Source organism: Diorhabda carinulata, chromosome 1, assembly GCF_026250575.1.
Source record: "Diorhabda carinulata isolate Delta chromosome 1, icDioCari1.1, whole genome shotgun sequence".
In the NCBI taxonomy this organism is placed as follows: domain Eukaryota; kingdom Metazoa; phylum Arthropoda; class Insecta; order Coleoptera; family Chrysomelidae; genus Diorhabda; species Diorhabda carinulata.
In genome coordinates, this window is record NC_079460.1 from 9,672,517 (window position 1) to 9,696,971 (window position 24,455).

Genomic DNA, 24,455 nt, shown 5'->3' on the forward strand with positions numbered 1-24,455 from the left:
TTGTGGAGAATTCTTTGAAATAGGAGTTACGTATTGCCGCTTTATTTAAAAAAATAAGTTTTGCGCTGAGATCAGTTTCCAAAGAATTGAACTTATCCATCGCCTCAACAGTCTATTATGCCCTTAGCGAGTCGCATCTCGGACATGCCCTTCCCTTCTGGGGTACATGTGGTGCGACTCAATTTGAACGAATCTTCAAACTACAAATAAGACCTGTTAGATATTTACTCGGACTAAACAACAGGGTTCACTGCAGGTACTTCTTTAAAAGATTACAAATACAGACTCTTCCTTCCTTATTCACCTTTGAATTTGTTTGCCTAATTCATAAGCACGCTTCTCCAATTTCAGAAAGATCGTTGAACGGCTATCCACTTAGGAACGCGGAGCAGGACCTTCACCTACCTACTCCAAGTTCAGAATTAGTTAAGAGCTCAATATTTTACAATGCAAAAAATGCATAATCACTTACCAATTGAAATTAAATCGATATCATCTTTTCACGCATTCCGCAATAATTTGGGGGCATATTTATTACTATAAATCAACACTCCAGGAAACGTTTTCTAGCGTTGTGTCAGTCCAATTGGAAAATAGCGAGTCAAGTGGAATCGCCATCCATTAACACCGGTGAGGGATCATCAGAAAAAAGCTCCACGAGTGGCATGCCGTCGACGAATACTAATAAAAAGCCTAGCAAGAGGCAAACTTCAGAAGAAGTTTACATGATAATGAAAGAGGGCTATGAAGGAGTGAACAAAGAGAGAGATGAACAATCTGTTTATGGCGAAAACGTAGCCATCAGATTAAGGAAAATAAAAAATCCCAAGAGACAGACGATCTTGAACGCTGATTGCTTGGTGAAAATTAGTATTTTGTTTACTTGTCAGTGGTCCTATCATCGATATTAACAATTCAAAATCCCCATTTGACATTCTCGTAAAATTTGTAAGCAAACACCCGGCTGTCAAATCATTACGGAAATCATCACCACTATATTCATAACGCCGTAAAAACAATTGTCTCTGCCACCATCGACGAGAACGAGCTCCATTGCAGGCCAGACGACGGCGGCGGTTCAAATCACTCATTCTTCGACAAAACCTAACTGACTAATGTTTCATGCCGAATTGCAATTGTTTGGTGAAAATGTTTGTCAAACAATTGTTTGTTGAAACAAGAAATGTTTGTTAAAACTGCACTTTAATCAACGTATTTGACAAACTTGTTTCTCCATTGTTTGTTTAATGGAGACGCACCTTAATATTAACAAGCATCCGATTTTCTAGACTAGTAGAATTTTATATGATTAATTAGAAAGTACGGCGTCGGTGAAACATTATATGGGTCGATATATACGACTACTCATTAGGACTAGGATATGAGGAATTAAATTTTTGAAAACTTCCGCAGTATTAGGATGTACCTTTATACAGATTATGTATCATTATTATCATATATTATATATAGGACAGGACATAAATTGGATTCCCTGTTGCAATAATATAGCAGGATTTGAAGAATTATAGTTTTTTATCTTGGACAGAGATAAATTCCATATCCCAAATCAGTGAAAATAGGTAGAAACTTTTTCGTCACTGACAAATATGGAGATGATTATATTATGTATGGTATGGTATTATGTATGTTGAGTTGATTCTTATTATATCTAATGATTTTTTAAATACTTGAGTCCATCTAATTTTACTTATTCCTTCTTGGATTCTAGAATTTTGTTCCATGGGACAACAAGCGGCAAAGGAAGAAAATGTGGGATAAACATTTTTTCACTAGGTTATGCACGTCTTCGTTCTCTGAAGATTGCAATTGGTGTGAATATCGGCAACCGTTCCACAAATTTTTACAGTCCAAGAAGATATCGAATTAAATGAAATGCTGTTCTATTTTTCTTCTATTTTGTTTTCTATTTTTCATAGATGTATTGAATTTGCTTATTTTTTTCCTCATAATACTATCATCGGTTTTGGAAATAAATGAACATCGTTCTAGGGCATCCCGCATATTGCAATTAGATTAAATTCATGCATTTATACACAACCCAATTAGTTCAACGTTCACTTGTTAATGTTAATTTTATGTCGAAATTTAGAACAAAAAGTGATAAACCCTATATATACATAGAAATAAAGAGCAAAATTCTGATATTTTAAAGAACAAAACAATAAAATAAATTATTCATTTATACAACAATGAAAGTTAGACTACTCAGTCATGCAATGCTGATTTGAAACATGCACACTGTTATCGATGTGTGAAGGAGTCGGCAAGACTTTTAGTGTAAATAAAGAAAGACATGGAATTATTACAGCAATTTCATCTGTTTACCAAAGATTTTTATTTAATGCCTAATAATTTTAACCGATTTACTTCATAGAGTATATTTTAATAACACAGGCCAACGATGAAAAAACTCTTTTACTGAAAATACCTTATTCTTATGTTTTTTAGATTGCTGAATCCAAATATGATGCTGTAAAAAGCTGTATCACCCACCATATATTCACATTTTACAATTACATTTATGAAATCAAGAAACTTTTTTAGAATTTAACAGCTAAAAGTTAACAGTTAAAATAAAATTGAAAAAATAGGTCTAATGAACTAAGACCGACTCCATACCTATCTACCTATTTAATGAACGAAGATGATGATGTTGCTAGTACTACTGAAACACATGCTAAACAACTGATGTTTAGTTTATTAGTTTCATCCTAACCTCAGTTTCACGTTTCCTGTATGTACATGTGCTCAGTGCAATGCCTAATCGCGGTTGTAAAAACTCTGCTGACAATTTTTGTTATATTTGTGGTGAGTTTTTTATTAAAAAACACCAAAGAAACATTACAGACTTTGTAAAAAACTTTTATCTAGCATACTTTGGAACTAAACTAGGATATCAGGATAAATCTTGGGCGCCGCATAAGATATGTTATGTATGTGTTGAAGACCTCATAAAATGGTCAAAAAAAGAGAAAAAACACGTCAAATTTGCTATTCCTATGATATGGAGGGAACCAAGAAATAATTCCGATGACTGTTACTTTTGCAGTGTTGATATTACTGGTTTTAACTCTAAAAACAAGAAGGTAATAAGCTACCCTAACCTTCTGTCCGATATCCGACCAGTAGGGCACGGTGTGGATTCGCCGGTCTCTGAACCACCAGAGGACTTAAATTCTATTGTAACAGAAGAATTTTCTGTACAGTCGGAGTTAGACGAACACGATGAAAAATTTCAATGTGTTACAGAAAATGTAGAGCCTAAATTGTTTACTTAGGTCGAGCTTAACGACTTAGTCAGGGATCTGGGCTTAACGAAAGAAAAAGCTGAACTGATTGGCTCTAGGCTAAAAGAAAAGAACTTGTTGGCGGCTGGAACTAGCGTTCATGTGTATAGGAAGAGAGAACGGCAATTTTCAAAGTATTTTGAACAAGAGGGTGATTTGGTGTACTGCTCAGACATTCCTGGTCTAATGAGTGAGTTTGGAATTGAGTACAAAAAAGAAGACTGGAGACTGTTTATTGATAGTTTGAAGGCTGCTTTACTACACAACGGTAACGTGTATGCTTCTGTACCTGTCGGTCATTTTGTACGTATATGAAGGAGAGCTACGAATATCTAGAAATAGTGTTAAATAAAATATGTTATTCTGCACATGGTTGGATGTTATGTGGTGATTTGAAAGTAACGTGCATGCTCCTTGGTCAGCAAGGTGGTTTTACCAAGTTTCCATGTTTCCTGTGTGAATGGGACAATAGAGCTAGGAATCAACATTGGTGCAAAAAGAACTGGCCTGCTAGAGAGTTTTTAAAGCCTGGCGAAAAGAATATTCTACGCAAAAACCTTGTAGACCCACCACTACATATTAAGTTAGGCCTCATGAAACAGATAATAAAGGCTTTGCCTAAAGACGGGCCTTGTTTCAAATATCTCTGTCAGACATTTCCACACCTTTCAGGAGCTAAATTGAAAGAACGCGTCTTTACCGGGCCTGATATTAGAAAAATGTTTGACGTTAACTTCGAGTCCACAATGACCTCAAATGAAAAAGAAGTATGGGTATCCTTTAAGCAAGTTGTCTCCAAGTTCTTGAGAAATGAAGAAGACCCAGAATATAAGTTTATTGTTGCCAAGATTCTAAAAAAGTTTGAAGAGTCTGAAAGTTCACTTTTTGAACAACCACCTCGATTACTTCCCGGACAATTTAGGAAATGTTGGTGAGGAGCAAGGTGAGCGTTTTCACCAGGATGTTAAAGTAATGGAAAATCGTTACCAGGGCCGCTGGAATGAATGATAGGGGATTACTTTTGGTCACAGTTACAAAGTTACACAAGTTTCAAAGAAAAAAGGGAAAGAAAATATAGACAAATTCCAGTTGACAAGTAAACCCTGTGTTATTACACTACATTACGTGAATACAAACCAATTTTATGATGTAACATAGTGTTTCATTGACTTCCCTATATACCGTACAGGGGTATCAGATTATAATAAAATACATATTGCTTGGAAACTATGGGCGATACAAAAAACTAAAGCCAGATTTGGATTTAACACACAAAAATCTATAAAGATCAGCTGTAAAAATAAAAAAAGTTTTTAGACAAAAGTTTTTTGTTGGCCTGTGTTTCCTACAAATATTCCAAATATGAATTTTCTAAAACAGGCGTAGTGCGAATAAGATAGAATACCTTTATGATAATTATCGTAGCTAATAATCATTTCCTTATATTCTCAGTTATCATATTTCTTTAAGTGCACTGGCTGATAAGACAATAAACGTTTTATTAGTATGTGCCTTGAATTTTGTTACTAATGAGTACTTTTTAATACTTAAATCTCTATATTTCCAGTTCCAAATTTTACGTGATTATGATTTTTGCTTCAGACCGAGTCTTCACCATATCATCAAACGCATGCTTCAGATTTGGGAAGCGGCACATTGGAAGTACCTGCTCCAAGTGCCACTCGTTCTTTATCACCATCCAGTGCCGTATCTGCTGAAACAATCAGCCACAGTTTGGGGTCTTCCAGAGCAAATTCCTTACCCCGACCTACCAGTCCGTCGCCTTCAGTTGCCTCAGAAAAAACCGAGGTAGATCTTCAGGAAAAGCAAGAACGAGAAGAGGAAGAACGGAAAAGAAGAATACAACTTTATGTTTTTATATCGAGGTGCATAGCATATCCGTTCAACGCTAAACAGCCAACTGACATGACTAGACGACAAACCAAAATAACAAAACACCAGTTAGAAAGTATTGTTAATAGGTTTCAAGTAAGTATTAAATAATGTAAATTATAACTCAGTAGATATATTCCAACGCTATTTTTAATCATATGAGATAAATTGTTCAATGTAAGTGATTGTAAATTACACTGCTTATGAAACACCAAGCTAATCTGATTATAGAAATGAAAAAACGTTGGGAAACTAATTAGGGCATAGCTTTAAACGTGACCCTCATGACGACGAATTTTCTTTTTCCCAATAAACTACCCGACTTAGCATTCCCAGGTGAAGCTCATATTGCTATTCTAGAAAAAAATCTGATTACTTTTGGATTGAAAACAAACCAAATCATAGTAAGATCAGTTGATCGAGAAAGTATTTTTTAAAACCAACTTTTTCGTTTTCTGTCGTAAATCCAAGTCAGTTTCTGGCATTTAAAAATTCTTATTTTGGAACTTTAGCTGCCATATAGAAGAGAAATCGGCTGATTTTATATTTTAATGAGAAATAGCATAAACTTTTTTACACGTTGCCTTGCACTATGTCTCAATAGCAGCTGAGTAAAAGTCGTCTATTTTCGACAATACTTATTTAAATAGTATATCTTCATGGCAATATTAGTAAGCTAGCACTGTTGCATTTGAATAATGGCACTAGTTAATACTGGTTAGTCTCCTTTTCTATAAAGTTTCTTATAGATGGTAGGATCCTCTTTGTTCACTGTCCACTAGTAACACTAGTGTTCTCGACAAGTTTCTCTTACCAGTAGTACATATTTAATATCTGATTTCTTCATAATATTCTGCTGTGATTCAATAGCTATGACGAATAAAATACCTTTTTCAAGTTTAAAAATACGTTTAGAGTTCACACCCATGCTTGGAGTTATCTCTTAGATTTGTAGGTATAAATATTCATTTACGAATATAGATAATATGAGGGTTTCTATAAGACTATATTTTTTCTCTTGATGTTTAAACTGCTTTACGTAACTCAATTAGACACTGTATTTGTAATGAAAAAATAATTTGTTTCTATGTTTAATATTCCTAAGAACATTGATAAAAGATATTGTTGTGAATATATCAAATGTCCTCGTAAAAGTGAAACGACGTCATAAATTGGCGACACAGGTATTTACGAGCCATCATGTAATATCGTCAACAAAATTGAAACATGATTCAGACGTGGGTCAAACGTTTAACTATGCATAGTATCATCATGTATAATTAATACGCTTCTTCGGAGGAGTTAAACACGAGTCTTTAAGAAACTTCACTTCTAACTTCTTTAAAACTGTTACGGAACGATTATTTGACTGATGGCTAGAGAATGAGCTAAATTGAAATCATCAAAAATTCTTCTTTTACTATTTCAAATGAACATTAGATAGGGCAATAGGAGACCAATAAATAAAAAAATGGTTTAACTGTTTCACGTTTATTTAGATAATAAAGACACAGGAAACAATTCGTTCTTTAAGAAGTAGCGTACAGAATGAAACATTAAAGATGTTCTGAACATAGAAGTCTGAAAATATCTAGCATCATCACAGTAGTATACTGTGGTTTATTTTGCAATTTCGAAAAAAAAATTAAATAATATCTGGAGGATTCGGATATCAAACCAATTATAGTTTGGAAAATGTTGCTAAATCTAGTATAATTTCTCGATTTAATAAAATTTATCCAAGTTGATAGAAATAAAAAGAAAAGCGTGGCTTTGATAGTAAAGTTTGTTTTCATTTATTTCGTCTAGACGTAATAAGGTGATTAATTTTCAAAAACATGATAAAAAATGGGAGAGACATTGAGTATTATATACTGCAGTGTGGTATTCAGCTAATTACCTACTATTATGATTGGCATTTGAATATTCACTTGTATTCTTGGATATATAATTTGACTCGTGATAAAGTTAATATATCAATCATTTCCAATTGTTAGCAAATATTCATTAGGTATTCGTTAACTTTCCGTATTTCAGATACTCTTGTTAAAATGGAATGTTAACTAATAATCTCAGACATCCCGTTTCTAATTTGTAATCTCCCGAAGACAGTCGAAATTGAATGATAGCATTCAATTTTTCAAAATTAATTTTTGATTTTTTGTCTCAGTCTTTAATTCAAAAGATTATCATCCCTTATCCTACTCCCGGCTCTAGCCGCAAAATATACCAACCCAACTTGAACTTAATCGCTTTTAGTTTATTGCCAACTTACTACATGGCGTTGGTTTGTAAAAACATGTTATCGGTATTATTCTGGATTTTCCCAATATTTAACCTTATAGCGACAAGTATTACTTGGCGCCCTATATTCACGGCATTATAATAAAAGTAAATTAGTGTTTGCTTTCCGTCTTTTCAGCATGAATAAAGCCACTTCAAGGTAACAATAAATGGTTTTTTTTTTCTCGTAAATATAGAAAACTGAAACTATACAAATAATTATTATTCTATCCATTTTACTGCTTATATATATACCAACACTAAAGTTTAAAAGTACTGAGATGTTTTCATCACGTTTTATTTATTGAAGGCTTTCCCATAGCTAGTGAACTGCTTAGGTTGGTTTTATAGTCAAATATACGTTATTCTTCCAAAATTATCTCTATTTTCAAATATATATTTCTGATTAAATTTCTTGATCAGTACAGATGAGAATTTGGTTTTTCTCAATAAACGTGATATGTGCCGGATTGACAGCAGTCAAGCGTCACTTTTTCATTCGTTGGCTATTGGCTATTTCTTCTTACCATTCTGTAAAAAGGGAGTGACCTCCGAGTCAAAAGAGTTTTCTACTTGGATAATAAGGTGCAAACCTGTAATGCATATACTCTGGTGCTTTTGTAACTTATACAACGCTACATTATTGCATAAATCAAACAAATGAAAAACTCATTACGCAGTAATTCCTTCTAAATAGAAACAAAATATGATTAAGAACGTATATTCTCAATAATGTTATTTTTTGCAGAGTTTTTTGAAGGGGGAAACGCAAATAATGGCCGACGAAGCCTTTCAGAACGCTGTACAGAATTATTACGATGTTTTTTTGAAATCTGAGAGGGTCGTCAAAATGGTCCAATCTGGTGCTTGTTCGCAATATGATTTTAGAGAAGTTTTTAGAAATAATATAGAAAAACGAGTTAGGTGAGTAAAATGCAATAAGTACAATACAAAAGTGTAGTGAAATATTCATTCAACTAATAATTTTATATTCAAATTAGTGCAATGTCAAAAACAGTCAAGTCTTGATAATGTTATGCGGTCTAAATGACTAGGGAACTAGTCATACTAGCTCTTTATATACAATAGAAACAAGGCAAATGCATTGAAAACTTTGCTCGAATATCTATATGTTTTAATTACTTATTTGCATCAGGGAAATTAAGAATACTTTGAAAAAAGAAATTCGGACATCAGAACTGATTACATAATGAGTTACAGTCATAATTATTTTGTAATTAAATAAAAATAATTGCTTAGAAATAGATTAATTAGTATAAATAACATCTACATGTCTGTTCAATCGCTTCTTATCACTTTTCTACCTACTAACTCACAGACAATTGCTTGCGTCATTCCTTCAAAATATTAATTTCTATCTGACTCCCCAGGATCCTCTACCTGTTGTTTCAATGCGAACCCAAAATATTTCTATAATTGATACCTCACTTACCATTTATCATAAACATGAATCTTCTAGCGCACTTGTGAAGACAGTATTTCTACAACTTATAGAAAAAATAGTTCGACTTAATCTTCAATACGGATGCATCCAAAATCGACTCCAGTGTCGTTTGCATAGTCATGATCTCATAGGACATCTTGTATTGTTTACACTAGCGAACTATACAGCATTCTTCAGATTTTCAAAAATATCTCCCAGCCCCAACGAACTTATCGCCATATATATTAATTCTCTCCCCTCCATTCGGTCAATTAAAACAATTTTCATCGACCTCCGAACAGTCCAAAACAAATATGACATCTACCAAACTCTCTATGCTCGTGACGTACTAGAATTTCTCATCTGAATTCCATCTCATACTAGAATTCAGCTTCCAAGCTCAACTTGAAAACTTCATTCAAGAATCTTGGCGTGATCTATGGAGCAATAGTATAACAACATTCAAACATCCATCAATATACTTCTCACCTCTCTATAAACTAGTAGTAACAACAAATAATCACTCAACTACCTTACAGAGAATAATTCATCAATCAAAATCTTAGAGCTACCAATCTCTACCAAAAAATATCAAGTTATGTTATGTTAGTGCCAATGACCAAGTGCTTTCATCATCACACAAATGAAGCTAAATATACCTATAGATGAATTAAAAAATTTTTTCTTCGTCAGCTGATAAATATCGGTCAACCTACGATGAAGTTTCAGAGTACACTAAGTAAGAGAGATACAACTTTCATAATTCGAGTGCAAAAGTTATATCTACACTTTTTTTTTCCTGCTGTTATTAATGTATGTTAAACTTTTATTTTGATATGAAAAGATGTATATTTCAGATTTGTTTTTAAAAACTGAATAGTAATTGTTCAAGCATTTTGAGTATTTTTTTTCAGATCTTTACCTGAAATGGAAGGATTGAGTAAAGAGACTGTGTTCACATCCTGGATGGCTAAATTTGACTGCATTCTAAAAGGTAAATATTATATTTTTAACTTATTTAAATTGTTATCCATTGTTACTATGGATGAGACTTAAGTACATTTCTACGATCCAAAAACAAAACAACAATCGATGGAATGGCGACACTCTGGATTTCCAAGACCTAAGAAGTTTCGTGTCCAAAAATCTGCTGGAAAAGCTCTTGGTTCAGTTTTTGGAGATTGGAGATTACTATTCGATATTACCGACTACTCTACGGGAAAAAATTAAAGAAAAAAGACATGGAAAGCTATCCAAAGGTGTTTTGTTTTTGCAGAACAACGCCTCTGCACTCAAATCTCATGTTGCCATGCAAAAAATTCGTGATTTACGGTTTGAATTACTAGAACACCCCCCTTATTCACCAGATTTGGCTCCGTCCGACTATCATCTCTTTCCCCAAGTTTAAAAGGTCGTCAATTTTCTTCCAACGAAGAAGTAATAAAAGCTGTGGAGGTCTGGTTTGCAGAGCAAGAAAAAACATTTTTTTTTGAAAGGTCGCTGTAATAAATGTATCCAATTAAGAGGAGAATATGTTGAGTAATAAAATATTTTGACATTGAAATTTGGTTTGGTTCTATAGTAGGCTAAGAATTTTTCAATATATCCTCGTATATAAGCCATACGCAAAGAGGTTATATGCTGAAACTACAAACAAACTGTTTATTTCAGCTCAAAGTAAGTATTTCCAGTCAATGTTTGAGTGTCTCCGATATTGCGCACTCAAAAGCTGACGCTGTGGGAAAGGGAAAAAACAAAAGATATAGATTAGGTCATATTATCATAAGATATCAAATTGGGGGGCGGAGATACTTCAGCTAAGTAGAAGGGAGCCAAAGACGGTTATCATAGATACAATAAAGACAGTCGCTGTTACGTACGGTGGAATAAATGAGTAACCTACGATATACATATTCAAACACGTATGAATACGGAAGAAAATCCTGGGATTTGACTTCAGAGGATTCTTCTATTCTGGAAGATGACCAAGGAGGTCCAGGTAACTAGAACCGAGAAGAAATATCCATGTGTCCATCGACATCGAAATAACGAGCTTCTCATTTTACTTTACGACAATGAACATTTGACATGCAAAAAATATTTCCAACAGTGAGAAATTAAGAACGTAATGTCACAGTGTCAATCACTTGTCAACGAATATAATATACACTTTTGTGGGCAGTATTAATGGTAATTGTGACGTGGCTAGTGTGACCAATATATTGATCTTTGATTGCCAAGAGAACTAAGGGGAATCTTTCATAAATGTTATTTTCCATCAGCAAATGAATAACTTCTGTCTCTCAAACAAGTCCGATCCGATTTTTTGAGATTTACGAGTTCTCTGCTAATTTAAAAAAAAAAGATTATGATTTTCGACGGACAGAAGGGCATCGCTTTTATGATTTTTTGGAGGATCTGAATCTCGGAGACGAGTAATCTATTTGGAACTTAATTCTCTGTGTGGACAAATATTAAAAAATAAAAAATGGTACAATTATTATTGGAGGAATGTATGTTGTGGGGGCTTGAATTTTCCCAGTTTTTATGAAATTTTTGTTTGTTTATATGTAGCGTGCTAAATATACTAACTCGTTTCTATTTCTGGAGACATTCATAACTGTGTCCCGGCGATCATTTTCCTATTTATTATCTTTCTTTGAAGATGCTACAATATTTTATCATTTCAAAGATTTCTCTGTGTACTATGTTTAACCAACAAGTAATAAATATAGCACATAATATCCATTTTTATAATTAGGACAATATATTATATACAGTAAATCGATATTTTTATACAATGCATATAACTTTTGATAGCAACGGTTTTGTAGTAGTAAATTGGCAATTAAACCAACTCAATGATAATAAGTGGCTTCTGTAAAGAGGCAATCAATATATGACAAAGCAACATATTATTAACCAACATAGAAATGTATTTCAAACATCTACAACATGTTGCAAGTTCTCACACAATTTGTTCATAAAGTTATGCATAAAGACTTTTGTCGTGGTATGTGTATAATGAATATATTCCACTCAGGTCAAAAATGAATCAAAAAAGAATTCATTACAAAAATTTTTAACTGCAGTTACGAACAATAGACGTTCTAAAATTAACTTCACATTAAAATCAAATTTAACTTTGTAAATTTTGTTGTATATATGCAAATTAATACAGCCTGGTTAATTATGCAATCAACTTGTGGTTTAGGCCCTTTTTACATGAAAAATATTACCTGGAAGAGGAGAATTTGAATATGAAAGATTACATCAAAAAATTTATCGTCTGCATTCATCATCGATTAAAAAATAAAAGGTAGTCCAACTATAATGTACGATGTTAATTGTAAATCAAACACCAATTTTTCAGATAATTATTTTAATTTTTTTATTACAATGGACTTACTATGAACTGCCAAAGTGAGGAATGAGGATATTCTCAGGCGTATCAATAAAGACCGTGAACTCTTTAACATCGTGAAGAAACGAAAGATTGCATACCTTGGCCATATAATGTGAGGCCATAAATATCAATTCCTTCAGCTGATAGTCGAGTGACATCGATCCATACCGCTAGAGATAGAGAAGCCATGAAAAACGTGGTCGCGAACATCTATTAATGGATAAGCATTAAAAGAAGAAGAAGAATTAAAATGGAAAGATCCATGATGATGATACGTGACAAAATAAATCGGTCCAATACTCCCCATGGTTTTGGGAACCTTTTTTCGAGAGTCCACATTTTTAATCACGCTGAGGTATAATAATATTCAGTATCGCCAATGAGATGAATTATCTCCTTTCTTACTCACTTACTATCCGTAACATTTTCTACCAAAGGCTTAGAGATGATATTTTTTCTCCATTTAATTCTATCTTTTGCTTCCCGTTTAGCTCGTCTCCAGTTCAGTCCTCTTTTTTCCAGTATTTTTGCTATTTCTCAATTCTATTTCCTTCTGGGCCTGCCTCTCTTCTTCTTTTTGTTTATTTAGGTTCTCCATATCACTTCAACTATTTTATCCTCCTTCATTCTAACTAGGTGTCCAAACCATCTTAGTTGTTGTTGTTTGATTTTTTCACTCCACTCATTACGTTTAGTTCGCGTCTAATTATGACGTTCCTTACATTATCGAGTCTCTTCGCCCCGTTATTTTCTCAGTATATTCATTTCACAAGTTGTTATTTTTTACTTCAAATTTGTTGGTTGCCACCCAGGATTCACAACCATTGGTAAGCATTGGTAGTAGTACTGATTCGATACCCTATTGGCTACCTCTTCGTTTATCTCCTCCTTAAATTGTTTATTATTCTTGGCTCATTTACGTAACATTTTTCTTTTTCTACAAAAAAGATATCCAACCGTAATATCACATGATCGTAGCGGCCAGTTGACATCACAACGATGTGAGATAATACGGTCATCGAATCTCGATAAAAGAGTTTCATTGGCTTTGTGACAAATACTTATCTAACCTTATTTTTGAAGAAGTACGGACGATAATGCCGCGAGCCCATAAGCCCCATCAAAAAGCCACTCTTTGTGTATGCATTGGTTTTTCAAAAATTACTTGAATTCTCATTTATCAAATGCGGCGATTCTGTTTATTAATGAGTCCATTGACGTGAAGGTGTGCATTATCACTAAAGATAGTTTTTCCGTAAAGTCACCATTCAATTTTGTGTGTTCAACCAACCATTAGGCGTGAAATGATCAGTCAACTTGAGCCTTGTAAGCGAGTCCCTCTGCATTTTGATTGCAAACTTGCAATCAAAATCGTACATTATGGTTGAACCAGTCTTAATAGTAATATTATCTATTATTTTCAGTATTTCCCGATAATTTTCCAATCTATTCACTATTATTTGGAAACAAAAAATTGAAATGTTAATTTGAGATAGTCGACCATATCACTAGTACGGTGGTCATCTTTGGTCATAAAATCAGAATAAAAGCGTTATGTCCAATCAATTATTTGAAATGTTACGGATCGTTTTAATGCAAATTATCAATGAACAATGATTTAGAGGATGATGTCCTCAACAAAAACTTCGTATTGCTCATATTTTATGTGGTAAAATATATACCCCCTAGTCACTTTCTACTTGTTTTGTATGTATTTATCGCATGTTAGAGTCACACTGTGATACCTACGGTGTTCACGTTGTGATATGACTCGTTTTGATGGAGTTTGTAATCAAACCGTTTCTGTTCTTGGATGTATTTTATTAGATCTAACATTAAGTATTTTGTTAAATTCTTTCCCTCAATTTCATCTAGTCAAATACTTTTCATCTGGATGGAAATCTTATTAGTCCAAGAAAATAGGTCCTCAAATCCGATTTCGGATTGAGTTTCTAAATTTTCAATACTATAGTTACTTCGAAGTGTCCTTAGTAGAATTCCAGGGTAGGGATGTTAGGGTGGCTGGCGGTTAAGCAATGATGATTATAGCTTTAGAAAACTCGCTATAAAATTGCTATTTTCAAATGGATTTATTTTCTGGAACTATTAAGCAATTTTTATTCCCAAAATTAATTAAGAGAAAAGTTGCAAAGGATACCTACTAAAAACTACTATCGAAAGTTTGATTCTGCAATAGCATTTTCAGTCATCACCACACTTATCTATATTCTACAGATCTGACACTTTCTATTTATTCTATTCACTACAATTTATTTAAAAGTGTGAAAAGTCATTGAAGGAGTCAGAAATCACTTGGATAAATTTTTCCAGCAAATCAAATTTTATAATAAAATCAAAAATGAAAGTTGGTTATTTCAAAAATCTCCATATTGGTATATATCAACAATTTTTTCTATATAAAAATCAACTTGATCAATTTAATGTACGTTATAACCTCAATGGAACATCTACTGTTCATAGAGACGACCTGAGTACTTGAATAAATTGATTGAGTACGTCCAATGTTTGTTTTAAATTTCATGGTAGACACTTATATAATTTGTACATTTAAAAAAGATCCATTCGCGACATTTTTATCAAAAATGTGCATTTTTTTATTGGATATCAGAAATTCTCACTCAGATGAAGTCTTAAATATACTTTCACAAAGAAAACAACGGGTAGAAATTTAAACTTGAGTAGAAAATTAACAAAAGACAACCTTGAGTAAGGGCGAACGAAATCATTGAAAAAGATGACTTTTATTTTTTGCACGAGAGAATGAAAGGATCCTTCAGAAAAAACATCAGACACAAGGATTGTGTGACTCCACTACGGATTTATAATAACTAGATCTTCACATATACACTGGAAAAATATTCAATTTAACTTATTATATTATAAAAACCGAAACGAAAATTCAGTAGTCAACAATAGTATAAACTGCTGCAAAAGTAAATAAGAAAGAAAATTAAAATATAAAATATGATATAATATATTTGTATAATTATATCAATCGATAAGTCACCTACCAAATGGATATTAAAGTAAAATCTGAACCATTTCTAAATTTTTTTTGCATTCGACTCTGTTTCACGGAATTTGAAATTTTTTATAATTACATGTATGTTTTGTTTAATATATCGTGGATTTATTTTTTTTTTCGTATTGATGACTTTTTAATCTATTTTCTACATATCGAGATGTCTGTCCTATGTAAACAGGAGCCTCATGATTAATTTTTTCATGTTTTAGATTTTAGCTCAGTGAAATATTTTAATAGTGTATTATATCCTTTATGACTTCGAATTTGAATGTCATATTTAGTTACTGAGATAAGTTGAAATTTGTTGAGGTAGTACTTGGTAAGTGTGAATACGTTTAAAACGTTCTATTAAAAAATCCATTAATAATCGAAAGAGAATACCAAGACAGCAAAAACAATGAAAAGAATCCCAGAATTAAGAAATGGAACTTCAATTTCATTTTCAAATTTGTGAAAGAATTAGAAAGAATATAACCGCAAAATTGTTAATAAATAGAATTGAATATATTCTCCAATATGTTTCAGTTACAGACGAAGACTCGAAAAGACCATCCAGAATGCAGCAAAATTTAAATTCAGAACTTATTTTATCTAAAGAACAGTTATACGACATGTTTCAACAAATTCTTGGGGTCAAAAAATTTGAACATCAGCTGCTGTTTAACGCCCTATTGGTAAGTTTTTTGTCAATTGTTTAATTTGATATAATTTAGTCCGAACATGTCTCACCAAAATTTAAAACCTGTCTGAAATATTTTTTATACAACTATAATATAAATGCCTATGTCCTATTACGTAATTATACCTTATGATAGAATATTTATTGTGAATGTTTATAATAAGGTCAAATATATTTATTAACGCGCTGTCTTTTGTATGAGATATGAAAATTATTTGCAGCTTGATTCAGCTGATGAACAAGCAGCAGCAATCAGAAGGGAGTTAGATGGCAGAATGCAAAAAGTGGCAGAAATGGAAAAGGTAAGTTTTCATTACTTAATCTTCGGTTGGGTTAGGCAAATATGTCTTATTCATGTAAATTATTTAGATTTCTATTCATCAATTTATTATATCTTATTTCGTATTTAGATAGAGCTACTATTGGAGATATAGAGTTTATAGGGCAGCTAACAGACGAATGACAAATAAGACTTTAATGCCGCGTTACATATTATATTTTTTTCGAAATCGCCCAGATTCACAAATACTTACGATAATATTTGGAATTGAGGCGAGTAGAATAGGTTATGAGTGCCGCGTTTAGTTAAACAACTGAATAATATATATATTTTTTTCAAAATCGGCATGCAAATCTTATTTCTTTTATTCACATCAATGGTAATAGAACAGTCTGAATTATTCGTAATGTTAAAATGTCATGTAAGCTGCTATCGAACATGAAGCGGATGACAAATCAGTTACTTCAGTGTCTAGCCACTAAAAAGCGATTTCACTGCCGATTATTGTTGTCGTCATCGAAAAAAAAGCAAGTCAAAAAGAAAGTGAACTTCAAATATACTTTTAGTATTAAATGGGCTTTTATTAACGTTGTTCATGTACGTTACCACTATAATCAGTGACAAAGAAATCCTCTGGAAAAATTTCGAAAGTATTTCCGGTCCATTATTTTTATGCTATGAGTACTGGATTTTGATTTCAGAATATAGATTTATTATGATCGGTATAAATTGCTGGTATAATAAATATAACTGTGGATACTGTCAAATGGTACACCAAGAAAGCCGAACATGGAAAGCATGACAAGAGATAGATGAGATCGTGCTTAAGTTATCTGTTATTAGATGATTTCTCATAGATAAACGCAATAGCTATACGCAGGAGTTTGCAAAAAACAAAATGGTCCTTCGAATACTAAGTGCTTATGTACAAATTAAAAGGTTTGGACTGGTTCACTATGAACTGTGTAAAATAAGGAATGAACCACCATTCACTTCATTGATGCATTCCAGTTCATAGGAACAATGGTAAGAAAGAGATGAGGCGATCTTATCAACTTTTAATAATTTCTGGATTCACATGTATATCGCACTACTACATTTGTGATACGGGGTACCATTGATTATGGCTCAAGGTCTTCTTTCAACTTAATTATGGGTAATATGAATGCACATCGGTACATCCAAGAAAGCCCTCATCCCAGGAAACTCGGGAAAAATCCACTTTTTCTATCAGATAACATTTGGCCATATATAGCCAAATAAACCTTAGACTACCTCTACCAGACACAAATTGATCTCCTAGCTTGATCCAAAATATTGCCAGATCTGTTCCTAATTTAAAGAAAACAAATTTATACAGTACTTTTCAAACTTTCCTGACTGTACTATACTGTATATCAGATATAAATTACATCGGAACCATTTTCTTAAAAAAAGGGTAGTAGATTTATGGAGATTAAACTGTCAGAGAAAAAGCTGTGAATAATAAATTTGAGTCTCTCAAAAGACTTTACAATTTCACTTCTGATTGATAGACAAGTCGTATTTTTTTTTACGAAAAACGTCGTGATTTCTCAATTATAAATTAGCGTGTCACGAGATTGATGTCATTGGTTCAAAAATTAGCTACCTTCAAAGTAAGTTAGGTTATACTCGAGCATATGAAAAACTGAAACAAACATAGGAACATTATTTGTTCTTGTTTGTTCATTATTCAGTTTTTGCCATTTTTTTAGAAATACAAATTTTGATGCTTTTCACTTTGTACTGAATACATTTAGTAGTCTGTTTTAAAACAAGTAAAAATTGGTTTGTCATCTCTTGTACAATACTTTTCTATTCTTACTCAAGCCCTGTCAGAAAACAAGGATGATATCCTTATGTAAAAGTCTTGAATTTTTGTGGGCACGATATGGATGAAGTTAATTGCGTATAATAGGTCGGTGTACGAATGATCTTGATTTGCCACTCTGTTTAGATATTATTCTAGTGCTAATACGCAGTTGATCTTCAATGGAATCCAGAATAAGTTCTTCATTTCGTACATTCATTTGAACACGATGTTTTCCACTATAAAACTTTACTGTTTCTCGAGCCGGTCTTTTAACATTAGAAAATATTTTTCTGTGAGGAACCAAGCAATTAGGAAACCTTCTCCGATATACATCGACGTTTTCCTTTACAAAAATCTAAAACAAATAAAGTATCCACTTGAAAAAGTGAACTGTAAATTGTCAAGTTTCATGTACCAATTCATGCCCAATTTCTTTGAAACTTTTGAAATAACGTTGTTGAAAATATATCTATGGTTATTCGAATTTTCTTTTTAGAAAATTTAGAATCAAATTATTCATGTTAAGAAAAAAAACTTTCAAATCAACTAACAGATAAAAAACTGTGAAATTTTAAGATTAGCTCACCCATGAGTAATGCCCCAAAATGGTTCCATCGCCTTCTACTAACCAGTGTACCAAATTTGGTATTCTTAAGTTATAGGGTTCCAAGGGAATCAATTTTTTTTCGAAAATTTGGTTGAAGAGAAAATTACGTTTTCGAGTGAATATGTGGGAAATTCAAGTTTCTACGTACAATCAGTTAAATACTACTCTACGTCTCATTATTCATGGGTAAATTATTGATACAAAATAAGCTAAGTTAGATAAAAGTATTATGATAAGCAGTAGCTTATGTTATTACTACTAGAGTTTTCAAAGATCTCAAACATTCATACATATCGATTTTTCTTTTAAGACATTTCACTATCAAGGTCGAATACTTTGGCACATAGCCAAATTAATATTGTAAGAAATAAACGTCGAGACACTTTATTTTTCGTATTTTGTTATTGAGAAAATTTCGATCATGTACAATATTAGTTTGGCATGCTGACTAAAATAATTATGCAAAAGAAATGTATTGACATCCGTATGTTATTATTGATACAAATATGATTTTGTAATCGAGGTGAACTTACAAAGAGAAAAGTAGTAAATTGTAATCTACAGTCTATTTTCAACAAATAGGCCGAGTGTCACGAAACTAAATAAAAAATCGTTGAGAATTTTGCGAATGTACACCAAATCGTAATGTTCGATGCAGGGGAATTAGTTTCTCAGATATCTTTTAATGATAATCACCGAAGCCAACTTTAAACTACGAGCTATATCAACAGTAAATTAAATTGGACAAAAATGTTTTTTTTTTCAAACTACCTACATAGTCAATAATAAAATGTCTCTCTGCTTCACTAATTGGAGAATCTAACTACATTTTAGGACTCAGATGTATTCAATTAGAACATTACATTATTATAATAACATACCGGACTTTTTAATACTTTTCACAGCGTAAGTTTAAAATTATTTTGTTAATTTAGGACTATGATATTTTTAAGAAAATTTCGACCAACAAAGGAGCACAAACGTTTATGGGTGGGTGTTTCTGACGTTTTAAATAATACTTTGATAAAATGTAAAATAAAATTAAACTGGAGTTCATTCAATTTAATAAAGACTAAATGTAATTAAGTTTTTTCATTCAAATGAAACCTCGAAGTATTTTCAACAAAAATTCTTTTTGCAAAACGAAAGGAAACTCTTAATTAAAATGTTCGTCATAAATAATACTTCGTTATGCTGCAATAATATGCAAGATTCTTCGTTCAATAAAGAACTGAGAATATTTTTTCTCTTCTCTTTCCGTTTGTATGTTCCCAGCGATCTGAAAAGTCTATTGCTAGGATGGATATGAATGCTATTATTGCAGATATTCAGAAAGGTTGGCTCCCCACTTGGCCAAACCGAATAACCGTACACCTGCTTGCTGTATGGGCGCATGCATCCACAAAACCTGCAGTTGCAGGGTGTTTTATTTGTATTCTCTCACGCTGTTAATTCAAGCGATAGTATCCCTTCAGAAACATCACGAGAATGCATAGGTTATCCCTGCTTAGGTCGATTTTTTATGGTAAATGCTCCGCGGAAAAGTCCAAGACTAGATATAGGATCTCATTCAAGTGTCCGGCTGTAGTTCACAGTTTTCTTTGGGTCTATTTTTAAGTGTTTTCTTCCTAGAAAACGGAACGGTTCTAGTCTGGTGAAAATAGCCTGGGTCCCTTTTTTCGCCAGAGTTTTTGCTTTTTCGTTCCCGTATATACCTCTGCCAGTGGGAACATCGTTTAATCCCATTTTAATTGGTATTTTTGGAATTCCATGATCAATTTGTAATAGTTGATTGCTTTTCTCAGCTTATGTTTAACTATTTCCATTTCTGTTGTGTTTATGGAGGCATCTGTATACCATGTTATTATTTTATATGTTAAACAATTTATCTTTTAATCAATTTGTAGGGAATTTATTTAGTTGTCTTTTTTTATAGAATCGAAAGTTAATGCCTAAGTTTGTGTTGAAAGAAATGGAGTCCCTTTATATAGAAGAGTTGAAATCGTCCATAAACTTATTGATGGCGAATTTGGAGTCACTACCAGTATCAAAAGGATCGATGGATTCCAAATATGGTTTACAAAAACTAAAACGCTATAATCACAGGTTGCATAACCATAATAATCCATATAATGTGAAGCACATTTTGATGAATTATGTTACTTCTTTTAGATCGCAAGGATCTTTAGCAAAGCTAGAGGGGGATTCCGCAGATAGTGACACCCAGTTAACAAAACTCGATGTGGTTTTAACATTTCAACTAGAGGTGAGATATATTTCGTTTTGTATAAATCATGTGCATGTTTTGAATCTAGCTGAAATTTTAATGAACTGTTAAAAATATTAATATTATCAATTTACTAGTGAAAACTTATGTTATCTATTCTTATTGTACATTGTCATTAAAATATCTTTCATAAAACAAGATCGTAGCAATTTTAACACGAATTTTGATTGAAGCTGCGGCTTTGCATCATCATAATGCACCTGCTCACATATTTTGCTTATTCGCGATTCTTGGTAAAAAAACAACATCTTAATCTTACTACATTCGTATTCACCCACGTATTTTTACATAATTGTGCCTCAAAGCTTGTATATCGTTGAAAAGCGCATATGGTTTTATACTCATAGAATCTTGGAAACAAACAAAATCTTATTAGTATTTTTCAAAAGATCAAAGATCAATGATGTGAGTGCCATCATACTCAAAAGACTTGAAATTGGTTAGAGTAGATTAATCATATAACATTCTCTCAAATTCGATCAATTACACATTTTTCTTTATTTTTTCTACAATCAATGCAGTGACTGCCTGATAAATTTTCACTAGAAACTATTTCTAAAATAATTCTGAATTATCGAAGTAGAGTACTAAGTATTTTAGAAAATCTGTCTCTCTGTTTCATTCTCATTAACCCGATATTAACGTTACTTGTGAAAGTAAAATCCTGTTTCGTGTTGTCAAAATAAAATATTCCCCATAAAATAAATGTTTTAATATTTTCTTCAAACTACTAAACTATCCAAAAATATACGCGTTTTGACTAAATGGCAGTTGATACAATATCAGTTTCATTATAATATAATCTAGTACATTAATAATTATTATTTCTCATATATTTCTTTGCAACCTGGTAATAGAAGCAACTATACTTATTGGTAATTGTCAAATGATAAATCAAATATGTGAAAACAAATTAGTTTGAGTTAATAAAGAGTAATAAAAATATTTCGTATTTACGTTGATATATTGTGTAAATGTTCTTACTTTTTTTCACCTAGATTTTTCGTAAGAAATATTTTGAGTTCGATAGAGATAAATTTCCATATAATAAAATTTTATTAGTCGACTGTTGAATGCTCAAACCTTTTTATCACAATGAAATTAAATGTACCTGGACCATACGAAATACGACTAAATAACTGAGAAAACATCGATTGATAATGTTTTTCATTTACCTTGGATCTTATTTACATAAATAAAGATTTAAATGATTTGTATCATTTGCTCAAATAGGCACTTGAAATTGAAACTATTCCATTTATTTCTTGAATTTAAAATGAGACTTTATTCAAATTCAATCATTGTCACATTCTTGGGAATGCAAATCATGAATGACAATAGTTTATGAAGATAGATTTGGAAATATTATTCATTGCTAAGAATAATTGCTTGAAATTCATTTAACTGCTGCTACTTCGGCCTACTTATGATTTGAACAAGCTTATGCGTATAGCTACACAGAACGCGATTAAAGCGGCATTAGAATGCGTTTTAGCGTCTACTTTATATGCTTCTCATTTGTGTCCATAAAAAAACTGATTTATTTTCATCTATTGTTCAGGAAGCACAAAATTCAAGAAGCTTTAAGACCGATCCATAAACTAGTTTGCCGTTGCCGTTTTCCGTCAACGTTCTTAGCAAAATCAATACCCTATTCATAAACTTGACATTGCTCCCGTTAACCTAAAAAATTTTGTTGTTCTTTTTGACGTTTTTACTGCTTTTTGTTTTCGTAATATTTTTTTGTTTTCTTTTGTAATCCAGTATCTATGGACGATAGTATGTAAAAAGTTTTTTTATAGGCACAAATGTGAAAAGTGCAAACGGAAGTGATTGGCTCTTTTCTATTAATACGAATGTTGCTACGAACGACTGACGGGAAGAGATAGTTGAAAATAAGCAACGACAGACCGATTACCAAACAGCAACGACAAACGGCAATGGCAAACGAAAAGTCAAGTTTATGAATCGGCCATTACGGTCGAAGCGCCTTTAGGCCTCTTGGAACATATTCTGTGTGGTCGTAAACTATTTTTAATTCTTGCCAATTCATTCATAGTATTTTTCAAACAACTGATAATTATTTTGCTTGTGACAGTTATAAAAAGAACAATATATAATAATTTGATTAAAAATACCCAGATAATTTACATTCCCGTTTGTAAAAAATTCGTATAAGATTTAAATTAGGTACGAATATAATTATAATTTTTTTTATTTTAATATTGTAATTGTGAATGCTCTTGATGTTACTTATTTCTAATTGAGGAAAAAGACTATTTAGATAAATTTAGTTCGAGATTGCCTCTGTTTTCATAATAACTGAATTCCACAAAGTCCAAATGTCTAGTTCCCAAGAAATTTTTAAGAGATCATCGACGTATTTTATTATGATTATCGAAATGGCAGAACGTGTTTTGATGACTCTTATTTTCTTATTGTGTTATCATTTTTGGATCTATGTAAATATTCTATATTTTATATTGACTGTTTAGTATTTTTTTACTTAGTTTATCTCGTTCATTTAAAGGGTTTTGTTACAATTTTGAGAAATTATCCTTACATACTATATATTTCTAAATATTGTGTTTTTTCTCCTATCTACTTTTCTTTCTTGTTGACATTGTATTTAGGTGTAGATTCTATCGAAACTGTTTCTAGCGTTAGCTTTTTGCTTTTTTAGAGATTTAAGCCAAAATTTTTGATTGTATAGTTAACCTAATTTCTAATTTTGACCCCCTACGTTCTTTTAGTGTGTGTGCTCATTATATTACTTATTACCATTATTTTAAAATATTTTTTTCAAGTATTCTGGCAAATTTCTTAGAATAAATTTAATCCAACCTATCAAAATTTATAGAAAGTAAGAGTTTGTGCAATTTTTTATGAGAATTAGAACAACAACAGAGACAACATTTTTTTTTAATAATTTGTGATTATGAGATAATTTGTTTTGTCATTCCTTCTACTTTTCTATCCATAATTTCCATAATTTGAATTTTGGAATCAGTTCGTATTAATAAACACATATTTTGTACTTAGAAATAATTTGATTAAAATATACTTTAATTAGTATCTCTAGAGTTTTATATTTCTATTCTCCATAGCAAATTACATATCTACATTCCTCTACCTAATATTTCAAAAGCTTTTTAATGATAAAGTAACATTAATTAATATTAATTGTTAGAGGTTGGTATCCAAAACATGTGTTTCAAGTTTAGGCGTTTGTCTCTCTTCATGTAGAGTAATCATCAACCGCTTTAATTACCCTCTGAAGTGTCCATCTAGTTACGCCCTCTCCATGTACATCGTATATTCTGTTTGACTTGCTTTCATTAGCATACTATCTTTGACTAGCATATAATATGGTTTACGGAAATATTCT

At 32.0% G+C, this 24,455-nt stretch overlaps 1 protein-coding gene across 15 annotated transcripts in view; it reads left to right on the forward strand.

Annotated features, from left to right (window-relative positions):
* Nucleotides 1-24,455, forward strand: part of LOC130903863 (calcium-dependent secretion activator) — an 87,300-nt gene that overhangs the window by 25,464 nt on the left and 37,381 nt on the right. For 10 of the 15 annotated variants that reach the window (XM_057816269.1, XM_057816241.1, XM_057816252.1 and 7 more), the window contains exons 3-9: nt 4,911-5,297; nt 8,233-8,408; nt 9,843-9,922; nt 15,906-16,054; nt 16,281-16,361; nt 20,717-20,886; nt 20,953-21,046. In XM_057816269.1, the coding sequence (XP_057672252.1) occupies nt 4,911-5,297; nt 8,233-8,408; nt 9,843-9,922; nt 15,906-16,054; nt 16,281-16,361; nt 20,717-20,886; nt 20,953-21,046 (1,137 nt within the window). Of the gene's footprint in view, nt 1-4,910; nt 5,298-8,232; nt 8,409-9,842; nt 9,923-15,905; nt 16,055-16,280; nt 16,362-20,716; nt 21,047-24,455 lie in introns of all 15 variants that reach the window. The other 5 variants (XM_057816218.1, XM_057816227.1, XM_057816286.1 and 2 more) reach the window with 1 other exon arrangement.